At 38.8% G+C, this 19,930-nt stretch overlaps 1 protein-coding gene across 1 annotated transcript; it reads right to left on the bottom strand.

The window, feature by feature from the left end:
* zgc:92313 (uncharacterized protein LOC436869 homolog) lies at positions 1–18,988 on the bottom strand. Its single transcript, XM_061909410.1, has 6 exons — positions 18,647–18,988; positions 17,209–17,324; positions 9,366–9,445; positions 4,364–4,635; positions 524–675; positions 1–446 (listed from the first exon to the last, which is right to left on the bottom strand). The coding sequence occupies exons 1-6, from the start codon at positions 18,690–18,692 to the stop codon at positions 189–191; spliced, it is 924 nt and encodes a 307-aa protein (XP_061765394.1). The 5' UTR covers positions 18,693–18,988; the 3' UTR covers positions 1–188.
* Positions 18,989–19,930: the final 942 nt, after the last annotated feature.

Genomic DNA, 19,930 nt, shown 5'->3' with positions numbered 1-19,930 from the left:
TCGTATTGTAAGAAATTTATTTGAAACAAAACAGTATAACTCATGGTTGTTATTCAAATAAAAGTATCAAAAACACTTGAAAAATCACATTTTACATCTAAAAACGACGATTATTTTACATTTCTTGGTGCATCAATCGTAAGGTAAATTTCTTCATTTGGCCCGGTTACATATTCCCTAAAATCCTCTTATAGCCTAAGCAGGTTGAGCACGGCGCACAGCGAGCCGAGCAGAATCGTGGCGGTCCCCCCTAGCTGGTGCCGATGACCTCGGCCGTATAGCTGGACATCGGGAATGTTGTCCCTGATGAAGCTGGAGTAGCTGGTGAGTCTGGCGTACACACCTGGTTGGTTGGCCTCAGCACAGCCCAGCCCGAAACTCACCACTCCGGCTTGCACCCAGGTCCCGTTCAGCATCTGGCAGACGAGGGGCCCTCCTGAGTCACCCTGATGGGGCGGGAAGGCGGCGTCACAAAGCACACGTGAATGTAAACAGAACAACATAAAAGCTGACCCAATAATACCTGGCAGGAGTCCTTGCCGCCCTCTTGGAAGCCGGCACAGATCATGTCATACAAGATGTCCACCTGCTTCATCTGGTACATTTTCTGACATGAACCCTGCGAGATGATTGGCAGCTGCACCATCTGCAGAGGCCCCGCTCCTTGCAGGGGGACTGGGCGGGGAACAGAAAGAAAAGGATGAGGAACTTTTTAACTTTGGTTTTCAATCAAGATTTTGATTGATTTATTGCATCTGAGATGAACATTTGCAAACATATTTTTTTTTGCATGATTAAAGACAAACCCCCCCAAAATCTGTATTTTTTGTTAATACATTACATTGCTCATTAAAAAGGTTATTTGCTACATATTATTCCTTAATGAATCCCAGTTGTTGTTTATTGAGGGGTTTGAGTGAGTTTACTAGGTAATTTTCTTTTAACATAAATTGTAAACGGCAGAAGAGTTTTTACACAAAAAAATACATACCGTATTTTTCAGACTATAAGTCGCAGTTTTTTTTCATAGTTTGCCTGGGGATGCGACTTATACTCAGCAGCGACTTATGTGTGAAATCAGTTTTTTGTTGTATTTGTTAATGACTTTCCTCTTTTCTAATTTGTATATATTGTTACAATGTTGAATATTTTTGTTAAACTATGCCAAAGCATCAAATCTTAGGGTTCATGCATTGCGTGAGCTTGCACTCAGTTTTGGACGCCACTGAATGCTGTGTTTTGATGTCTTTTTTTTTTTTTTTTTTGAGTTTTGTTTGATAAAAGGGAACGAGGAACTACCGTATTTTTGGGACTATAAGTCGCAGTTTTTTTCATAGTTTGGCCAGGGGTGCGACTTATACTCAGGAGCGACTTGTGTGAAATTATTAACACATTACCGTAAAATATCAAATATTATTTAGCTCATTCACGTAAGAGACTAGACGTATAAGATTTCATGGGATTTATCGATGAGGAGTGACAGATTGTTTGGTAAACGTACAGCATGTTCTATATGTTATAGTTATTTGAATGACTCTTACCATAATATGTTACGTTAACATACCAGGCACCTTCTAAGTTGGTTATTTATGCGTCATATAACGTACACTTATTCAGCCTGTTGTTCACTATTCTTTATTTATTTTAAATTGCCTTTCCAATGTCTATTCTTGGTGTTGGCTTTTACCAAATACATTTCCCCAAAAAATGCAACTTCTACTCCAGTGTGACTTATAAATGTTTTTCCTTCTTTATTATGCATTTTCAGCAGAAACACAAAAAAGATAAGAAAGTATCCTTTTCATCTAATCTTGGCATGTACCTAATCACAAAGACGTGAGACATGCAGTGCAGTGAATGCCACTAAGAGCAGCAGTTTTGTATACAGCCCTACATCGATCGACGAGTGTGCAGGGGAATCTGAATAATGCTTTTCAAGTTTATTTTCAACTGTGCATGGGGGGGAAAAAAATGGTGACGACTTGAAGATATACGTTTTAAACAGCGTATGTTTTGAAAAGACAAATTATGATACTTTTAATACGTCGATGAGGCGTCGTTTCATTTGCAATCTCTGAATGCCTGAAACGAACATCTTGCAGACCGACTCAAAGAACGAGTTATAAATGTGACCGTGGAGAAAAATTTGCGTGAAAGAATATCCACTATATCTTTTTTAGACCACAAATATAAATCATCATAGGTCTCCTTTAATAAAGTTCTTAACTGGTTTGCTGTTCCTTTTACAGTAAAGTGGTTGTGGAGTTTGCATGTTCTACCCGTGACTGCGTGGGTTCCCTCCGGGTACTCCGGCTTCCTCCCACTTCCAAAGACATGCACCTGGGGATAGGTTGATTGGCAACACTAAATTGGCCCTAGTGTGTGAATGTGAGTGTGAATGTTGTCTGTCTATCTGTGTTGGCCCTGCGATGAGGTGGCGACTTGTCCAGGGTGTACCCTGCCTTCCGCCCGATTGTAGCTGAGATAGGCGCCAGCGCCCCCCGCGACCCCGAAAGGGAATAAGCGGTAGAAAATGGATGGATGGATAGTTGAGACAGAATTAACAGCGCCTCTGCTGGTCGCAGTTAAGTAGTACCCCATTTTGCCTCAATTGTAATGAGATAGACTTGATTTATCCCACAACACTCAGTATATACATTTTTACTAATTCAGCTGGTATGGAAGTAAGATTATTACGCAGTTTACAATACAAATGTAGACCATTAACTAGTTTGTACAGTTGAGTAAAGAATTATTTGCCCTCCCATAAAAGTCATTTTTAAAGTACTTCCAAGTGCTGTTAAAGAGTGTAAAGTGTTTTAAACACAGCTTTTTCAAGCATCCTAATTTCATTTTGGATTCTTCCAATATTTTTTTTTTGCACACAGGAATAGAGTTGTTTCAAACCAAAAATGGCCAGAGTCAAAACGATTAGCCCCCTGATGCTACAAGTCAATTGTGTGTCCTTCTTACTAGATAACAGCATGTAGTCTTTTGTTAAAGCTTTCCACAACATCTCCAGAGCAATCCCAGCCCAGTCTTTGGCAAACCTCAAACTCTGCAGGATGACGATCTCCTGCCATGGACATTGGTTTTAAATTATCCCTATAGATTGACGATGGGATTCAGATCAGGACTTTGTGCGGGCAATTCAAAAATATTCACTTTGGCCATCCGGAGGCAGTTCTTCACTTGGATTGACATACATTTTGGGTCGTTATCCTTTTGATAGACAAAGCGGAGTCCCATACCCGGTTTTGCTGCTCACTGCTTGAGGTTTTCCCTCAAATTCTTCTTTCTTCAGGATTCCTTCCACCCTGACAAGAGTCCCAGTTCCAAATGCACTGAAGCATCCCCACAGCATAAAACTTACACCACTATGTTTCACTGTGTGGACCGTGTTCTTTGGGATGTATGCTTCTTTCTCCAGACATAAACAGCATCTCCATGGCCAAAGAGCTCTAGTTTTATTTCATCTGACCAAAGGACATGCTTCCAGTGTGCATAGTCTCTCTAAATTGTCTTTTACAGACTTCAGTCTGGTTTGAATGGGTCTTTATTGCAGAAGTTATTCTGCAGCCTCACAGTGCATTCCTGTGCAGGGCTCTAGTGATTGCACTACAATTTCAGACTCGGCCAAGTCATTCACAAGTGTTTTGGCATTTTTTCTTTAGGCACATCTCTCACTAGCTTTCTTTCCAGTCTTTTGAAAAATTTCCTCTTGTACCTCTGCCAGGCTTGTTTGGTATGTAACTGTCTTTAATGTGTTTGATGATACTTCTCACTCCAGTTCTAGCACTTGGAAATGCCGTGATAACTTTGTGTATCCACCTCCTGCTTTGTGTGCATCAATTATTGTTCTTAAATTTAAACTGATTTATTTTGCTTTTGGCATGACCCTTTCTGAGTCCTGAATAATCCAGTGTGAACTGAATCTTCTGCATTGCTCTGCAGATCCCTCTTCCAGAGTCAGGGACTTCAAATAGGTTTGATTAAGCAGAGCACATGGCTTCCAACACTTGCTGTCTCTCAAACTGCTGAGACTTTTTAACAGGGCTAACAATTTTGATTAGAGTTAGTTTTGGTTTTTGTGAAATAGCTTAACTCCTGGGTACAAATAAAAAAAATTAGAAGCATCTAAAATGAAAGTAGGGTGCTTGGAAAAGCTGTCTTAAAAATAAGTTCTCTTTTTAACAGCACTTGGGAAATACTTTTTCAAAAAATTACACTTTTATGGGAGGGCTAATAATTCTGTCCTCAACTGTACATGCATTGGCTAACTTTTAGACAAACATATCCTCTATGTGTAAAACATATTAACAATACAATGTTTTCATAATAATATAGATCAGTCAAAATTTACCATCAGGGCGGACGTTTCCCCAACCGGTGGCAAAACATTGCATTCCGCCTGGGAACAAGGTGCCAGAGGCAGGCAGGCACACAGGACGGATCCAATCTGACCAGGTCAATGGGGTGACCAGCCGCACCAGAGCCACATCCTTACCGCTGTGAGGCTCGACATACCCGGACTGGATCTCCACGTACCTCACGCGGTGCATCGACTGGTGAGGGTTGAAGCCGTTCAGCTGGTAGCGGCCGGCGTATATGATGTACGAACTTACATCGGACGGACTGAAAGGAGAGGAAAAATGCCCACTCGCTTATTTTGTTGGTACACTGGAAAATTGATTTACGGACCCCACATATTACAAACTTCTCAATTTACGTACCACAGATCCCAAAAAAAAAAATGCTTTATTGTACGTACCTTATTCATTGTGTGCGAGCTAATCGATCATTGCTGTCATTAGCTACTCTTCTGATTGCTACTTGGTGTGCTTTATAACCATTTTACAGCATGTTCCAAGTTTTGCTAGCTCAATATGAGTCCAAAGAAAGCAATGGACAAGCGATGTGTGGTTTGAAACATTCAGAAAATATCCACATCAATGTCAACAGTGTCTGCCCCATCCCGCTTCTTACTTACTTTGGCAGAACACAAAGGTTAACCATCAAGGTAACGTGTATTAACATTTTTTTTAATCCCTTATTGTAGTTGAACGGAAACTGCACTTTCTTGGAATATTTCCCATCGTTCATAATCCTTATGACGGAAAAGAACATGGTTTTTTTTGCATTGTAATTTGTAATAATCTGCTCGTTGTAGTTGGCTAGCAATGCTGATAATTGGAGCAATCCATTCTGCCTCTAATAACTAAAAACGCATCAGAAAAACTGCCAACAATTCTTTGTTTACATTCCGTAACCTGTAGGATAATTAAGCTGTGGCAAAAGTGTTTTTGTTAATGCAAACACTGAGGAACTGTTTTTCTAATGTAGTAACATCACCTTGTTCAGAGAAACTCACACTGCTTTCACATTAGCAAGTGTAGGCTTTTGAGTTTGTAATAAAACACTGTGATAGGGCATTAATCTGTTCTGACTGAAAAACATCAACAATCATATTACAGTATTTGTAAATTACTAGCCCAAATGTCATTTTTTTAGTACACAACTATCACAACAGTGTATGTCGCTGTAGTAAGAATGATGTGCTGCATGTATCATGATCAATATCATATTGACTTAGTCGATGGACAGTTGTCCACTTGGTCAAGCTGGCCGGGGACGTTTTTTCCGGTTAATTTTAGGTAGGTGTAAAATGGTTTCTACTACTGCAAAGTTTGTTAGTGCAAACACAAATCGCTTGTCTTTTAATGTCACGCAGTTTCTTTGAGCAGTATCCTGCTTGCCAGATACAAGAAGGCTTTCCGTCGATAGAAACATTTGTGTGCCACTCAGTGCAGCAGAAGCAGTCTGTTACTCCGTTTCTGTCGGCATAGCTTGGCAAGCTCCACATTTACACTCTTTTGGCCCCGTCTGCTTCGTTTCACCATGTCTTCGTGTTCGCTCAGCTTTTATAACCAGCAGTTCATCCTCCATATATCAAAGTTCAGGAATCCTAATTTGCCCCAAAATAGTTGTCTTCTTAGTCTATTACGACGAGTGCCATGATTAGAACACACATGTTAATGTTGACAAAAGTAGGAACACACATTTGTTGACGGAAGTAGGAAGTGTTTTGCTGTGGGCACTGAAATAAATAAGCCCAGGAAATAAGTTCTGATAATGCTTAAAATGACCAAAATATGGTAAATATTTCATATTGTTATGAATGTTTGTCTAGGGTGTACCCTGCCTTCCGCCCGATTGTAGCTGAGAAAGGCGCCAGCGCCCCCCGCAACCCCGAAAGCGAATAAGCGGTAGAAAATTATATATATATATATATATATATATATATGTATCCATCCATCCATTTTCTACCGCTTATTCCCTTTTTTGGGGTCGCGGGGGGCGCTGGCGCCTATCTCAGCTACAATTGGGCGGAGGACAACCTGGACAATATATATATATATATATATCTACACACACACACTGACAGGGTGTATATAAAACGTGGAAGGTTTTGACATTGTCTTAGAGGGCTTTGAAGGCAACATAGTGGACGTCCGTTAGCTGCAATGTGAGCCGCATCTTGCGTGCGTTTTATCTGTAGAATCCTATGTTGTTGTTTTTTTAAAGACATGCCTGTTCTTTTCTCTCATGTATTTGAATGATTAGCAAACCCCCCCCCCCCAAAATACAGTTCCCCTTTAAAGCAGCATTAAGTACATTTTTAATCTCCATAAAATATTTTCACAACTTTTGGGATGTTATATCGACTTACAACTGGTTGAATAACACCTTGTTCATGGCCTGAGGGGGTCTCTATCGCTTTACCGAGCACTTAACAACTTTGAGGAGGGTGACAGGAACCCTACCACACAAAAAAGACTACATACAGTATGTGCGGACTTGCTATACTTTACTTGCTTTTGTTAAAAAAAAAAAAAAAACAGTACGTGCCGCCAGAAAACTAAAATTAGAAGAACGCCTACGTGCAATTACTGCTGTCATGACCGAAGCTGTAAAACAACCCAAAAAAAAAACAACGTGCTGCCGTGAGCTCAAAGATAAGGAGGGATTTTCGGACAATCATGCCTTGGCTCTGTTCCTGTTAAACCAGTAAGTACCTTTCAATGCTCAAATCAAAATGATAATTGTAATGTTAGTTATCAGAAATGTGTGTGATAACAATAAATAGGCACCACACTACTTCCTTCGAAAAAACTCTACCGCTGGTCTTGCTTTGCTTCAGTCCTGCACCTGCTCCAATACATTCTTGGTAGTAGCGTCATGTTTGTAGCGCAAGCCAAGATCATTTCTTGATAGTGTCTGCTATTTAACAGAGACGTAATATTATTGGCCAATATCACAGCCGACATCATGTCAGTTTGATTCTATATGCACTCGTCTTCATGGGAAATGTGGTCTTCCTTCTGGCAAAACACCTCTTTGGTGCACTGGCGCCGCCCATATCAAACAAAACTGAACATTCTTTAAGTACCAGTAGAGTGGAAAAAAAAGTTGCCTCTATATTGTCGCTATTATCATATATATATGATGTAAGACACAGAAAGACTTACAAAGTTTGCAAGTAAATAGATATGATCAAAATAGTATAAATCTCACAGAGATTCCCAATAGTGGAGGCCCTGAGGGAGACTTTTGGGTTTGTTCGTTCACTTTAGTCTAAAAGCGCCAAATTTGGCACAGGTGTAGCTCAGGGCATCCTTAAATAATTTGGCTAGGGCGGCCGTGCTGGTGACCTTTGGGGTCACCACAGCGGCTGATCCAATATGGCCACCACCTTAACATGCTTTTGCCTCTACATTTTTGATTGATTGATTGATTGAGACTTTTATTAGTAGATTGCACAGTACAGCACACATTCCGTACAATTGACCACTAAATGGTAACACCGAATAAGTTTTTCAACTTTTTTAAGTTGGGGTCCACGTTAATCAATTCATGGTAATTTGAATCAGATGAGCTATAAATCCAAACTTGCTGTCTATTTCATGTTTTTTGACAATTACAAATATGATGGAAAAATCATCTTTATGATTGGGTGTGTCTGGACACCTAATCAGCATATTTCCAAGATGGCGGCCATGTAAAAATTAAGTGTATCTTAACTTTTGATACTTTTGGCAAACTCAGTTAGCTCTCGGTTATCAATGCTAAAAAATATTTTGTCTGCGTTACCGCTTATAATAACAACATTAATATTTCAATAATATTCAGAACACAAAATGTAAATAAGAGTATAGTTTGTGGATTTTGGATGGTTATTTAGAGAGTTTTGTGGTCGAAAAAGAGCCCGCATAGACTCCATTGTTAGCTGACGGGTTCATTTATTTACGACTTAGAATGCATAAAAAAAAAAAAAAAACATGTGTAGATGTCCTATACAGGGATTGTGAATGATAGATAGCACATTTTTAATTTTTGCGTATTTCCAGTATGACTGATTTGATAACATGGTCAGAGTGCAGAAGCGTTAGTAAAGTGACGTAGATCTCAAGAAATAGCCAGACGTATTTGGAGTGGAATATTCAAAATGGCTGACTGAATTTGTGGCATTTTGTGACGTTTAGACGGTATTTTCACATACTTTGCGGATTGTAAATACAATTGGATATGGTTTTACTGGCCACAATGAAACGCAATTAGGAATATAAAGTCAATTTCTTTTTCCACTCGACTGGTACTTTAAGTGGGGCTTTAAGGAGTTGTGTGATTTCACCACAGGGCTAGTGAGAATGTGTGTGCTTTGGCGGGTGCATACAAAAGAAGGACAGTTCAGTTGTTGTTTTGGTCTCGTTATTGAATGGAAAGTTGATCTATCATCCACTTTACGTTTATTTGATATACAGTACCACATAACGCTTTATATTGTGTTTAAAGTGTATAAACTTTTCTGAAAATATAGACTTTGAGACTGAAACCAATTCTTCATGTAAACATTTGTTCTACTGGAGGATTTTGCTTTAACATACAAACTCTTAATATTATGAAACATGTTAAAGAACAAATTAAAGTTGTAAATTAAGATTCCAAAGTACAGTAATTTACTGGGCAGGTGTGCCTGAATTTGTGAAAGTTAGTAAGCATCTTCAATTTAAAAATGCACCAAGACAAGAGCTGTATAAACTTCAACAAAAAAACTATGTCATGTTTTTTAACTGTTAATACTGCTTATCAATAGGTCAAATAGGGCTGTGTTTTGCTTACTTAACACATAGCTAAAGCTAACAACTCCACAGTGTAGAATGTATTGACATATGTCTTTAAATTCCATGAGTGTTATGAAAAAAAGGCATTATGTGTTGCCTGGAATTCAAAAAGGACATGCTCACAATGTAACGGTTGACTCGAGTGTGCCAGAAATGTGTGTGTGTGTTTGTGTGTGTCCTCACTTGGGGAAACAGTGAGCCGCTGATAGGATCCAGTTCTCCGTAACGATGGAACCTCCACAGATGTGACCAGTAACCTCTTTCTGGAGGCCAAAAAGGAATACACGTGAGTTAACTTGGTATCACAAGTGGATCCCTCAACTTCATAAATAATACTTCAAGACTGCTTGGAAACACACCAGATTAGAGATGGACCGATTGTCAGCTAGGCAGTGAAATTTGATATATTAACGTATACTAGACTTTTATTATAGGTAAAAGCTTTTTTTCCCCCGCATACAACTACAACAGCACTACATCAGCAGAGACAATATATACAGATATAATAACAGAATTTAAAACAATGAAATAAATGAGTGAAGTGTGCAGCTGAGATAGGCTCCAGCATCCCCAGCGACCCCGAAAGGGACAAGGGGTAAAAAAATGGATGGATGGATAGTAATACCTACAGCTCAAGCACCCGCCCTTTTTTTTAATGTCTATTCATTCATCTTCTTTTGCATATCCGAGGTTGGGTTGCTCGGGCAGCAGCCTAAGCAAAGAAGGCAAGATTTCCCTCTCCATAGCCAGATAATAAAAAAAATAATCTCATTGTCAATATCCATCCATCCATGTTCTACTGCTTGTCCCTTTCAGGGTCACGGGGGGTGCTCGGGCCTATCTCAGCTGCATTCGGGCGGAAGGCGGGGTAATAATTCTCCCCAAATGTGTTTTGATAACTGATAGGGCATTTGTTTGAGTTCTTCCTTGAATTACTCAGCTACTTTCATCACTGCTTACGTGGCCAAGCCAGCCCTTTTCATCCTTCCATTGCAGTGTTGATCAAAAGTACGTCAACAATTTTTGCCGGGAAACCCACTTTTTGTCCTTCTTTCCTAGATGATGTTTGTTTTCACCTCTGCAGCAATAGAGTTGCTTCACAAGCCTGCGCCCACAACACTCGGAGCCTGGGCTCTTTAAAAGCAGAGATACGGGGAAAGGGAAAAAACAAACAAACAAGGAATTGAAAATATCAGCTGGGGTCTAAATGGGCCTTTGGGGGTACAGGGTGTGGTGCCTGCCCCCTGAAGTTGAAGAGATTTTACAATTTTTTTTAAGATGCTTTATAAAGGCATTTCTTACATAGAAATTCTGTAAAAATACAATTTAAAGAAAATACACTGGGCTACTGTTTTAAATGTATTAAAATATATTTTTTCTAAATATATTTAAGAATAATGACATCATTGTGAAACAAATATTGTAATTGTAAAAACTCAAATATTTTGTTTAAATAGTGAGTCACTTTGTGAATTAATTGATTGCATTCATGGTGTCTGCTACAAGTATGATTGTTCAATTATGACATTAAGCTTTTGATTACATGTAAGCCTAAAAAATTAATGATTATAGTATACGTTATAGTGCTTTGTAGTCATCTTTGGCAATGCAACACTGTATCTAGTACACGTTACTGGGTTTAATAGTATTTTAAACCATAATTAAAATCATGAAACATAATATCTATTGGTTATCAGCAATATACCATAGTATTACTTACTGAGAGTAGTAAATTATGAAAATGACTCATCAGGCAGTTTGTAGTTTTCTTTTCTCAATATTTTATTTTTTTGCATTTTTGATAGTATGGGTGGGAATTTCATGGTTCAATTACGATTCAGAAGCTACGATTCAATTAAAAAAATAGATTATTGATGGATCTTTAATTTATGTATATTGATCCAGTTTAAATCTATTTTTGTTTCACTAAATAAGCGTTTATCACTTGCAACATTTATAAAAACGGCATTTGTAATAAGAAACAGTTAAATGAATTCCCATTACATTTATTATGTCATATTTGTGGGCGGTATAGCTCGGTTGGTAGAGCAGCCATGCCAACAACTTGAGGGTTCCAGGTTCGATTCCCGCTTTCGCCATCCTAGTCACTGCCGTTTTGTCCTTGGGCAAAACACTTTACCTACCTACTCCCAGTGCCACCCACACTGGTTTAAAAATGTAACTTAGATATTGGGTTTCACTATGTAAAGTGCTTTGAGTCACAAGAGAAAAGCGCTATATAAATATAATTCACTTCACTTCACTTAATGTCTGCAAAACTGGACCATAAAGGAGCTGGTCGGCTCTCTTGGCAATTAGGCTTGCTGCAGTCAGCCAAATTTTAGAAACCTGTCTGGATTTTATTATTTACAATAAATACATTGATTATCAACGTTTACTAATCGATTTTATAATTGTCCATGTCCGAATTGTGATTGATCTAAAAATTGATTACTTACCCCCACCTCTATTTGCTGCCTTTGCAACGCTGTTTCAATGACAATCAACCTTTGCCAACATCATCAACTTATTTTTCTAACGACGACCAATTCCAAGAATTCTTTATCCCCACATCCTACAGAGACACTGTTCCATGATATTTTGAAAAATTTGTGAGCTTAACAGAGTGAGCAATTGCAAAACTTGCATGTGTTATTTAACAAAAATCCCTACACTATATTAACCAATGCTATACTATGATACAAACAAGTTAAACACACAATTACCAAAAACTGCGAAGATGTTAGGGACACATTAGCTAGCAAAAATGCAGCAAAATCGCTGACTTAAATGTTTTTTACCTGCACATTATTACACTTCTGAGCGTTCTCAGATGTCAACGGAAGCAACTGACACCGACCAAAAATGGAGGCTTAAACAAATTGTTTTCAGGTATTTGACAAAACGCGGTATAGCTCACAGGTGGGGCGGTATAGCTCGGTTCATAGAGTGGCCATGCCAGAAACCTGAGGGTTCTAGGTTCGATCCCCGCATCCGCCATCCTAGTCACTGCCGTTGTTGTGTCCTTGGGCAAGACACTTTACCCACCTACTCCCAGTGCCACCCACACTGGTTTAAATGTAACTTAGATATTGGGTTTCACTATGTAAAGCGCTTTGAGTCACTAGAGAAAAAGCGCTATATAAATATAATTCACTTCACAACAATCTCGTCTCTCTCCTTTTCCAGCAAAACTAGTACAAACTCTCATCCCTCAACAACACGTCACATACCCATCTTTTCCCCAGAAGTTCGCGCCCCAGTCAAAGACATTGGATAAAACGCCGTAGCCAGCCGCTACACCACAAAAGCAACTTGACTCCATCAATACGCATTGTTTTATTGCTTTTATACAGACATTTCGAAAAAATCACCACTTTAAATAGAAAAAAAAACATTCCGCTAAATAGAGGGCATCTGGGAGTTTCATGTACCATGATTCAATCCAATAACACTACAGAGTAGGGCTGTGCAAAATACCGGTACTATAAATAATACTGGTACATTTTAGAAAGTGGTTTAAAATTTGAAACAGTACCACCATACCGGTATTTTTTGATGTGCTTTGTTAAAGCTGTTTGGGGATCCTCTTTGGCTCACCCCGGCTCCTTGCGTGTTTACGGAGGATTCTCTGATGACACACATGTGACGCACTTCTATATCTATAGCTCTCTCTCTCTCTTATATATATATTTTTTTTATTTTTTTTAATATGGAGGCGTGGTGAGTTATGCAATGCTTTGGACAGTGATTGGTGAGTGACTTGTGATTAGTCACTCACCAATCACTGTCCAAAGCATTGCAAAACTCAAGAGGAAAGAAGTAGTCACCACGCCTCCATATTTAAAAAAAAATATATATGTATACACACACACACATCTAAATTTATATATATATATAGATCTATAAAGATACATATATCTGTATATATATATAGATACATATATCTATATAGATACATAGATACATATATCTATATCTATATATATATACATACATATATATACACACATACATACATATACATATATACATACACACATACATATATACATATATACATACACACATACATATATACATATATACATACACACATACATATATACATATATATATATATATATATATATATAGTTTTTTATGTGTGTAACAAATCTTAAGGTCTGCAATAAAGATGGATTGATTTAATTGAGTACAAAAAACATGTCATTTAGCTTGAAATATGTTTCTAATATTAGCTACTTAAGAAAGCCAGGATTGTTTTTATTTTAATGCTGGCAGTATTTTAGGATTCCTCACATGGAAACCTTATGATGCATTGAATCCATACACTGCTAAAAAATTGTGATTGAGTGGACAGGGAGTTACTGTGCTGTAGAACTTTGGTTGGAGTCCAGACCATGAAATAATTCCCACGGGAAATTTAACATACTTTTAAATGCAAATGTTGATGCTAATCTGACCCACAGCATTAGACACACATTAAAAAAAAAAAAGATGTTGGTGAAATCCCCCAACATTGTTTGATGCTAAAGTAACCACAACATTTGCGCAGCATAAAACATTATGTTGCTACTGGTCAGAAGTTTGATTAAAAAATGTATTTAAAAAACTATAGTAGTATTACTTGTATACTGACACGTGACTTTTTCCCGGAAGTGAAAACCAGTGATGGTATACGAAGCTAAAATGGCTGTTGTACAGCATGCAGCGTGCAAACTGAGTACCAAAGAGGCTTAATCGTCCTGCAAAAAGCAGATATGACCAAATAATACAACTATGCAATGGAATAGATCCCTATACTTTATCAAAAACAGATTTGTCGAGTTGTATCAAGGATTGTCCATCAGTAGCGTTCACAGACATTTAGAACTATTGTGCTCCATACGCCATTCTAAACGACAAAACAGATAAAAACTTGAAATGCACGGAAGTCTACAACTTCTTTGTGTGTGGCTGCGATAAAGAAATTGCTACGAAGACTCTCCAAGATTAATATGCATAGTTTTTTGCAAGGATTTAACTTCGCGTCCACTGTTTTTTGCTGTTGCACACAGTTTTTGTCTGTCTTTATCAAAATATAACTATAGATGTCAAAATTGTGTATGTGCTGAACACTTAATTTATGATTGTTGCCTTTAGTAAAAGCTTAACTTTTTTAAGTCTTGCTCACATATGCTTTCTTTTATTTAGATCCGCCAAGTTGATGCTTTTCCAAACACTTATACTAAATGTGTTTAAGAAATACAAATAATATGAAGATAATACTTAAATGGGAAATAATAAACGTTAAACCATATCAAACAAACCTTTAACAGAGTGATCACTGCAAACACATACATTCTTCGACTCTGGAGTGTGAGCTGCTTTTCTCATTGTTTTGTAAAATCTTGCACAATTCCTCCCTTTTAACTTACTTTTTTGAGGGACTCCACTCCCTTTTTTTACTATTTGTACAGCCAAAAACAACACAAGCATTAGGTATTTCTTCTTCGAGAAAGGCTAAACGGCGCTTAGTACATATTGAAAACAGAGCTCATGTACACAGTGTATATACCCATCCATCCATCCGTCCATCCATTTTCTACCGCTTATTCCCTTTGGGGTCGCGGGGGGCGCTGGTGCCTATCTCAGCTACAATCGGGTGGAAGGGGGGGTACACCCTGGACAAGTCGCCAACTCATCGCAGGGCCAACACAGATAGACGGACAACATTCACACACACACATTCGGGCCAATTTAGTGTCGCCAATCAACTTATCCCCATGTGCGTGTATATATTGTTTTTCAAATCACCTGACATGTAAACTGTGTATATGTATATAATTTATCCATTTTTTAACGTCATTTTTTAATATACATATTACAGGTTATATGTCTTTTATTATTGAATGTATCAAATGTGATGAATATTTAATACACCACAATGGAAACAAGCTTTTTGGCTTTTTGTGCCATCAATTTGCCTTTTTAAAGCTTTACATGGATTCAATTCTTTAAGATGTCAATAAACTTCTCAATCAATCCAAAAAGCTAGCTTGACCACCACCAGTATTAATTGGGCGTGAGTCGGACGTGACATCAGTAACATCCCAGCAAATGCTAATAATCATATAAAAAGTTAGTAGGGGACAGGGCTGGGCGATATATCGATATATAGCGGGTTTGTCTCTGAGCGATATAGAAAATGACTATATCATAATATTCGAGTATACGTTCTCGCGCAGTTGCTTTTAGCTGCGGGCACTCAGGCTCTTCTCACTCTTTCCTCACAGACAAGCAGGCACACATTCTTACATACTGTCACATCATACGTCACATGCGTGCCCGCCCTCACAGGGCAGAGAGATAGCACACTAGGCTACATTAGCTGCTAACATAGCCGTACGAGAGAAAGAAGGTGGGGATCTGGTAACAAATGAAGGAAGACTTAATTCCCAATCAAAACAGCAGGGTTTCAATTGTCTGGCGGTGGTTCGGCTTCAAGTGGGAGTATGTCAAACAGACAACCGTAATTGGTCAAGTGTGGGGGGGAAAAAGTGTTGCTATTAAAAGTAGCATTACTGGTAATATGTAGAATCATTTGAAAAGTCACTCGCTAGAGAATGAAGAGAATTTCATAACGTCCGTAGTAACCTACCACATAGTGAAGGACGAATACTATTTGATTTCCTAATATACAGCTCATTTTTATTTGACACTTAACATGTCTCTGACAATCTTGCACTTTATGTTTTGGAAATGACTTGAATGTTTGTGCCATTGCTTAATAACTTTAACAAATACCCTTTTCGTCAATTGACTTTGTTGTGATTTCATTCTCTGCATGAAAGTTTAAAATGAGCATATATTAATGCAGTATAAAGAACAATGTTTTAATGTAGACACATATAATCATCATACTGCTGTGATTATATGCAACAAGTGTTCATTCAAGGCCAAGGCAACATATCGTAATATATATTGTATATCGCAATATGGCCTAAAAATATCGCGATATTAAAAAAAGGCAATATCGCCCAGCCCTAGTAGGGGATACATGATATCTATTGTCAATGAGATCGCGCTGCCACGCTCTGAACAAGGCACAGAGCTCCGCCCCAAAGCACACTCCCGCGGTAGGGGATGCAAATTCAGGGATACAGAATTTCGCACGACACCTGTCAGCTACAAGTCCAGTAACGTAACACAATGACATCCACTTTTACTGTAAACATCATCTGATCAGAAATTATGGGGTGGAAATTAAATAATGAAAATCCATCCATCCATTTTCTACCGCTTGTCCCTTTCGGGGTCGCTGGAGCCTATCTCAGCTGCATTTATTCAGGCGGAAGGCGGTGTACACCCTGGACAAGTCGCCACCTCTTCGCAGGGCCAACACAGATAGACAGACAACATTCACACACTAGGGCCAATTTAGTGTTGCCAATCAACCTATTCCCAGGTGCATGTCTTTGGAGGGGGGATGAAGCCGGAGTACCCGGAGGGAACCCACGCAGTCACGGGGAGAACATGCTAACTCCACACAGAAAGACCCCGAACCCTACCCTTATTGTGAGGCACATGCACTAACTCCTGTCCCACCGTGTTGCCTAAATAATGAAAATCCATCCACTTTCTACCGCTTGTTCCCTTCGGGGTTGCGGGGGGCGCTGGAGCTTATCTCAGCGACAATCGGGCGGAAGGCGGTGTACACCCTGGACAAGTCGCCACCTCATCGCAGGGCCAACACAGATAGACATCCATCCATTTTCTACCGCTTATTCCCTTTTAGGGTTGCGGGAGGCGCTGGCGCTTATCTCAGCGACAATCGGGCGGAAGGCGGTGTACACCCTGGAAAAGTCGCCACCTTATCTCAGGGCCAACACAGATAGACAGTTGGCTCCAAATATTGGTCATCAGCCTCAATGACTACTGATAATTTGGTATCGCCCCTGAAAAAAAATATTGTCATCTCTACACCAGATACCATCAAAAGGGTGGGGGAGGATGACAAGCACTGGTGTCTGCATGGACCCACCTGTATGTCCACCTGCCACGGCCACTCCCCGTCAGAGGAGTCAATTCCTCCGACAATCCTGTTCTCCAACAGCGGTGGTCGACCACATTCTATGGCGTAGGATGAGGCCAGAAATCCTAGAAGTTAACATAAAACACATTTTTAAGTGGGGTACATAAAGAAGAACATTGCAGGGTTGGCACTAGGGCTGGGCGATATATCCGATATATTGGGGGGTTTGTCTCTGTGCGATATAGAAAATTACTATATCGTAATATTCGAGTATACGTTCTCACACAGTTGCTTTTGGCTGCAGGCATTACACTACAGGCTATTCTCACTCTTTCCTGTCTCTCCTCACAGACAAGCGGGCGCACATTCTTACATACGTCACATATGTATACGCCCTCGCCCAACAGAGAGGTAGCAGACTGGGCTACGTTAGCTGCTAACGTAGCCGTACGAGTGGGAATACGAGAGAAAGAAGGTGCGGATCTGGTAACAAATGAAGGAACACTTAATTCCCAATAAAAACAGCAGGGGATCCATCGTCTGGCGGTGGGTCAGCTTTAAGTGGGAATATGTCGAACAGACAACCGTAATTTGTCAAGTGTGGGGCAAAAGCGTTGCTATAAAAAGTAGCATTACTGCTAATATGTAGCATCATATGAAAAGTCACTCTAAAAGTCACTATTTGATTTCCTATTATGCAGCTCATTTTTATTTGACACTTAAAATGTCTCTGACAATCTTGCACTTTCAGTTTTGGAAATTACTTGAATGTTTGTGCCATTGCTTAATAACTTTAATAAATACACTTTTGGTCAATTGACTTAGTTGTTATTTCCCTCTCTGCATGAAAGTTTAAAAGTAGCATAGATGAATGCAGTATGAAGAAGAATGTTTTAATGTAGACCCAGAATCATCATACTGCCGTGATTATATGCATCAAGTGTTCATTCAAGGAGGAAAAATATCGTAATATATATCGCGATATGACCTAAAAAATATCGCGATATTAAAGAAAGGCCATATTGCCCAGCCCTAGTTGGCACTTAAGACAAGTTTAAACAATAAATAAAAGGCATTTTTTACAATTAAAATAATAATTTGCTTCAGTCCGTAAAGGACTAATAGTATATAAACTGTAGCAAAAGTGCTTATATTTCAAACAGACCACACACATGAACGGATACTATCAATTCATTGACCATATATGGACGTTCAGGTAGATACTAAAAACACTACTGTCCACGACAATGCATAACTCGGATTGCACAAGCTTTTATCATTTTGTCTGAGGAAACTGTGACGAACAGCAAGGAAATGGTAACATAAATGAATACGAGTTCACGTAATGACAGGTACTATATGTTCCGTTATATGACCCAAAAAAAAAGAGGACAAAGAAAACAAAGACATGGCGTCGACAAGGAAGAAGTGGAGGACGGTCACTCACCTGTTACGCCCAAAACCACGCAAATAAACGGTGACTTAAAAGACATTCTAAAGGGTGTTTGGCGTCACAAATTAAGGTGTGTCCAGCTCAAATAAGGAGTTAAGCGCCAAATTAGGTTTTAAAGTTAGCTAGAATCCGCAGAAAATGGCGTTTGTGTTGGTCGTTGGCCTTTCCGCCTGGTGAGTCTTGTTTTTGGCTCGAATAAAAAAAAGAAGATAAATCCCGGTTAAAGTGCGGCAGTGCAGTGTTCAAGTCCAGTAACATCCACAACTAAATCCAGATTGAAGCCCAAACGGCTTCAGGCACATTCCAGAAGGAAGAGACCGCAACTCTAAATCATCAACCTACCTGGTTGCCCGAATTGACCAATCAGGAGTTGGCAATGTGGATAACCTGAACCAATGGAATTAGAAGAATTCAAGAAGAAGCTCCTCCCACCGAAATTGTGCAAAAAATGTTTAAATTTATCGATAGAATACGTTTATACTTTTTCTGTGGTGCAGTTTAAGTCGTACAACTTTGTATCACACTTTCATTTTGATTTCAAATTTGATTTTGATTCATAATCTTTTATGAAAAACAAAAAATGCTAATCACAGGAACCATGGGGGTACAGTACCCCTGGGGGTACTTGAAGGTATGCCAAGGGGTACGTGAGATTTTTCAAAAATATTCTAAAAATAGCAACAATTCAAAAATCCTTTTTAAATATATTTATTGAATAATACTTCTACCCTGCCTTCTGCCCGATTGTAGCTGAGATAGGCACCAGCGACCCCAAAGGGAATAAGCGGTAGGTAATGGATGGAGTAATACTTCAACAAAATATGAATGTAAGTTCATAAACTGTGAAAAGAAATGCAACAATGCAATATTCAGTGTTGACAGCTAGATTTTTTGTGGACATGTTCCATAAATTTTGATGTTAAAGATTTCTTTTTAGTGAAGAAATGTTTAGAATGAAGTTGATGAATCCAGATGGATCTCTATTACAATCCCCAAAGAGGGCACTTTAAGTTGATGATTACTTCTATGAGTAGAAATCTTTATTTATAATTAGACCACTTGTTTATTTTTCAACACGTTTTTAGTTATTTTTATATCTTTTTTTCCAAATAGTTCAAGCAAGACCACTACTAATGAGCAATATTTTGTACTGTTATACAATTTAATAAATCAGAAACTGATGACATTGTGCTGTATTTTACTTCTTTATCTCTTTTTTTCAACCAAAAATGCTTTGCTCTGATTAGGGGGTACTTGAATTAAAAAACTGTTCACAGG

The sequence above is a fragment of the Nerophis ophidion genome, linkage group LG08 (genome assembly GCF_033978795.1).
Source record: "Nerophis ophidion isolate RoL-2023_Sa linkage group LG08, RoL_Noph_v1.0, whole genome shotgun sequence".
In the NCBI taxonomy this organism is placed as follows: Eukaryota; Metazoa; Chordata; class Actinopteri; order Syngnathiformes; family Syngnathidae; genus Nerophis; species Nerophis ophidion.
This window is presented reverse-complemented; position numbering and strand designations above follow the sequence as displayed.

What these genes read in the sequence shown, in the direction of transcription:
- zgc:92313 (XM_061909410.1), bottom strand. Translation starts at nt 18,692, where the DNA reads ATGTCTTTTAAGTCACCGTTTATTTGCGTGGTTTTGGGCGTAACAG. An exon ending in CGTGGTTTTGGGCGTAACAG is followed by an intron (nt 17,325 to 18,646) that starts GTGAGTGACCGT and finishes GTTAACTTCTAG; the next exon opens with GATTTCTGGCCTCATCCTAC. An exon ending in GCGGCAAGGACTCCTGCCAG is followed by an intron (nt 447 to 523) that starts GTATTATTGGGT and finishes CCGCCCCATCAG; the next exon opens with GGTGACTCAGGAGGGCCCCT.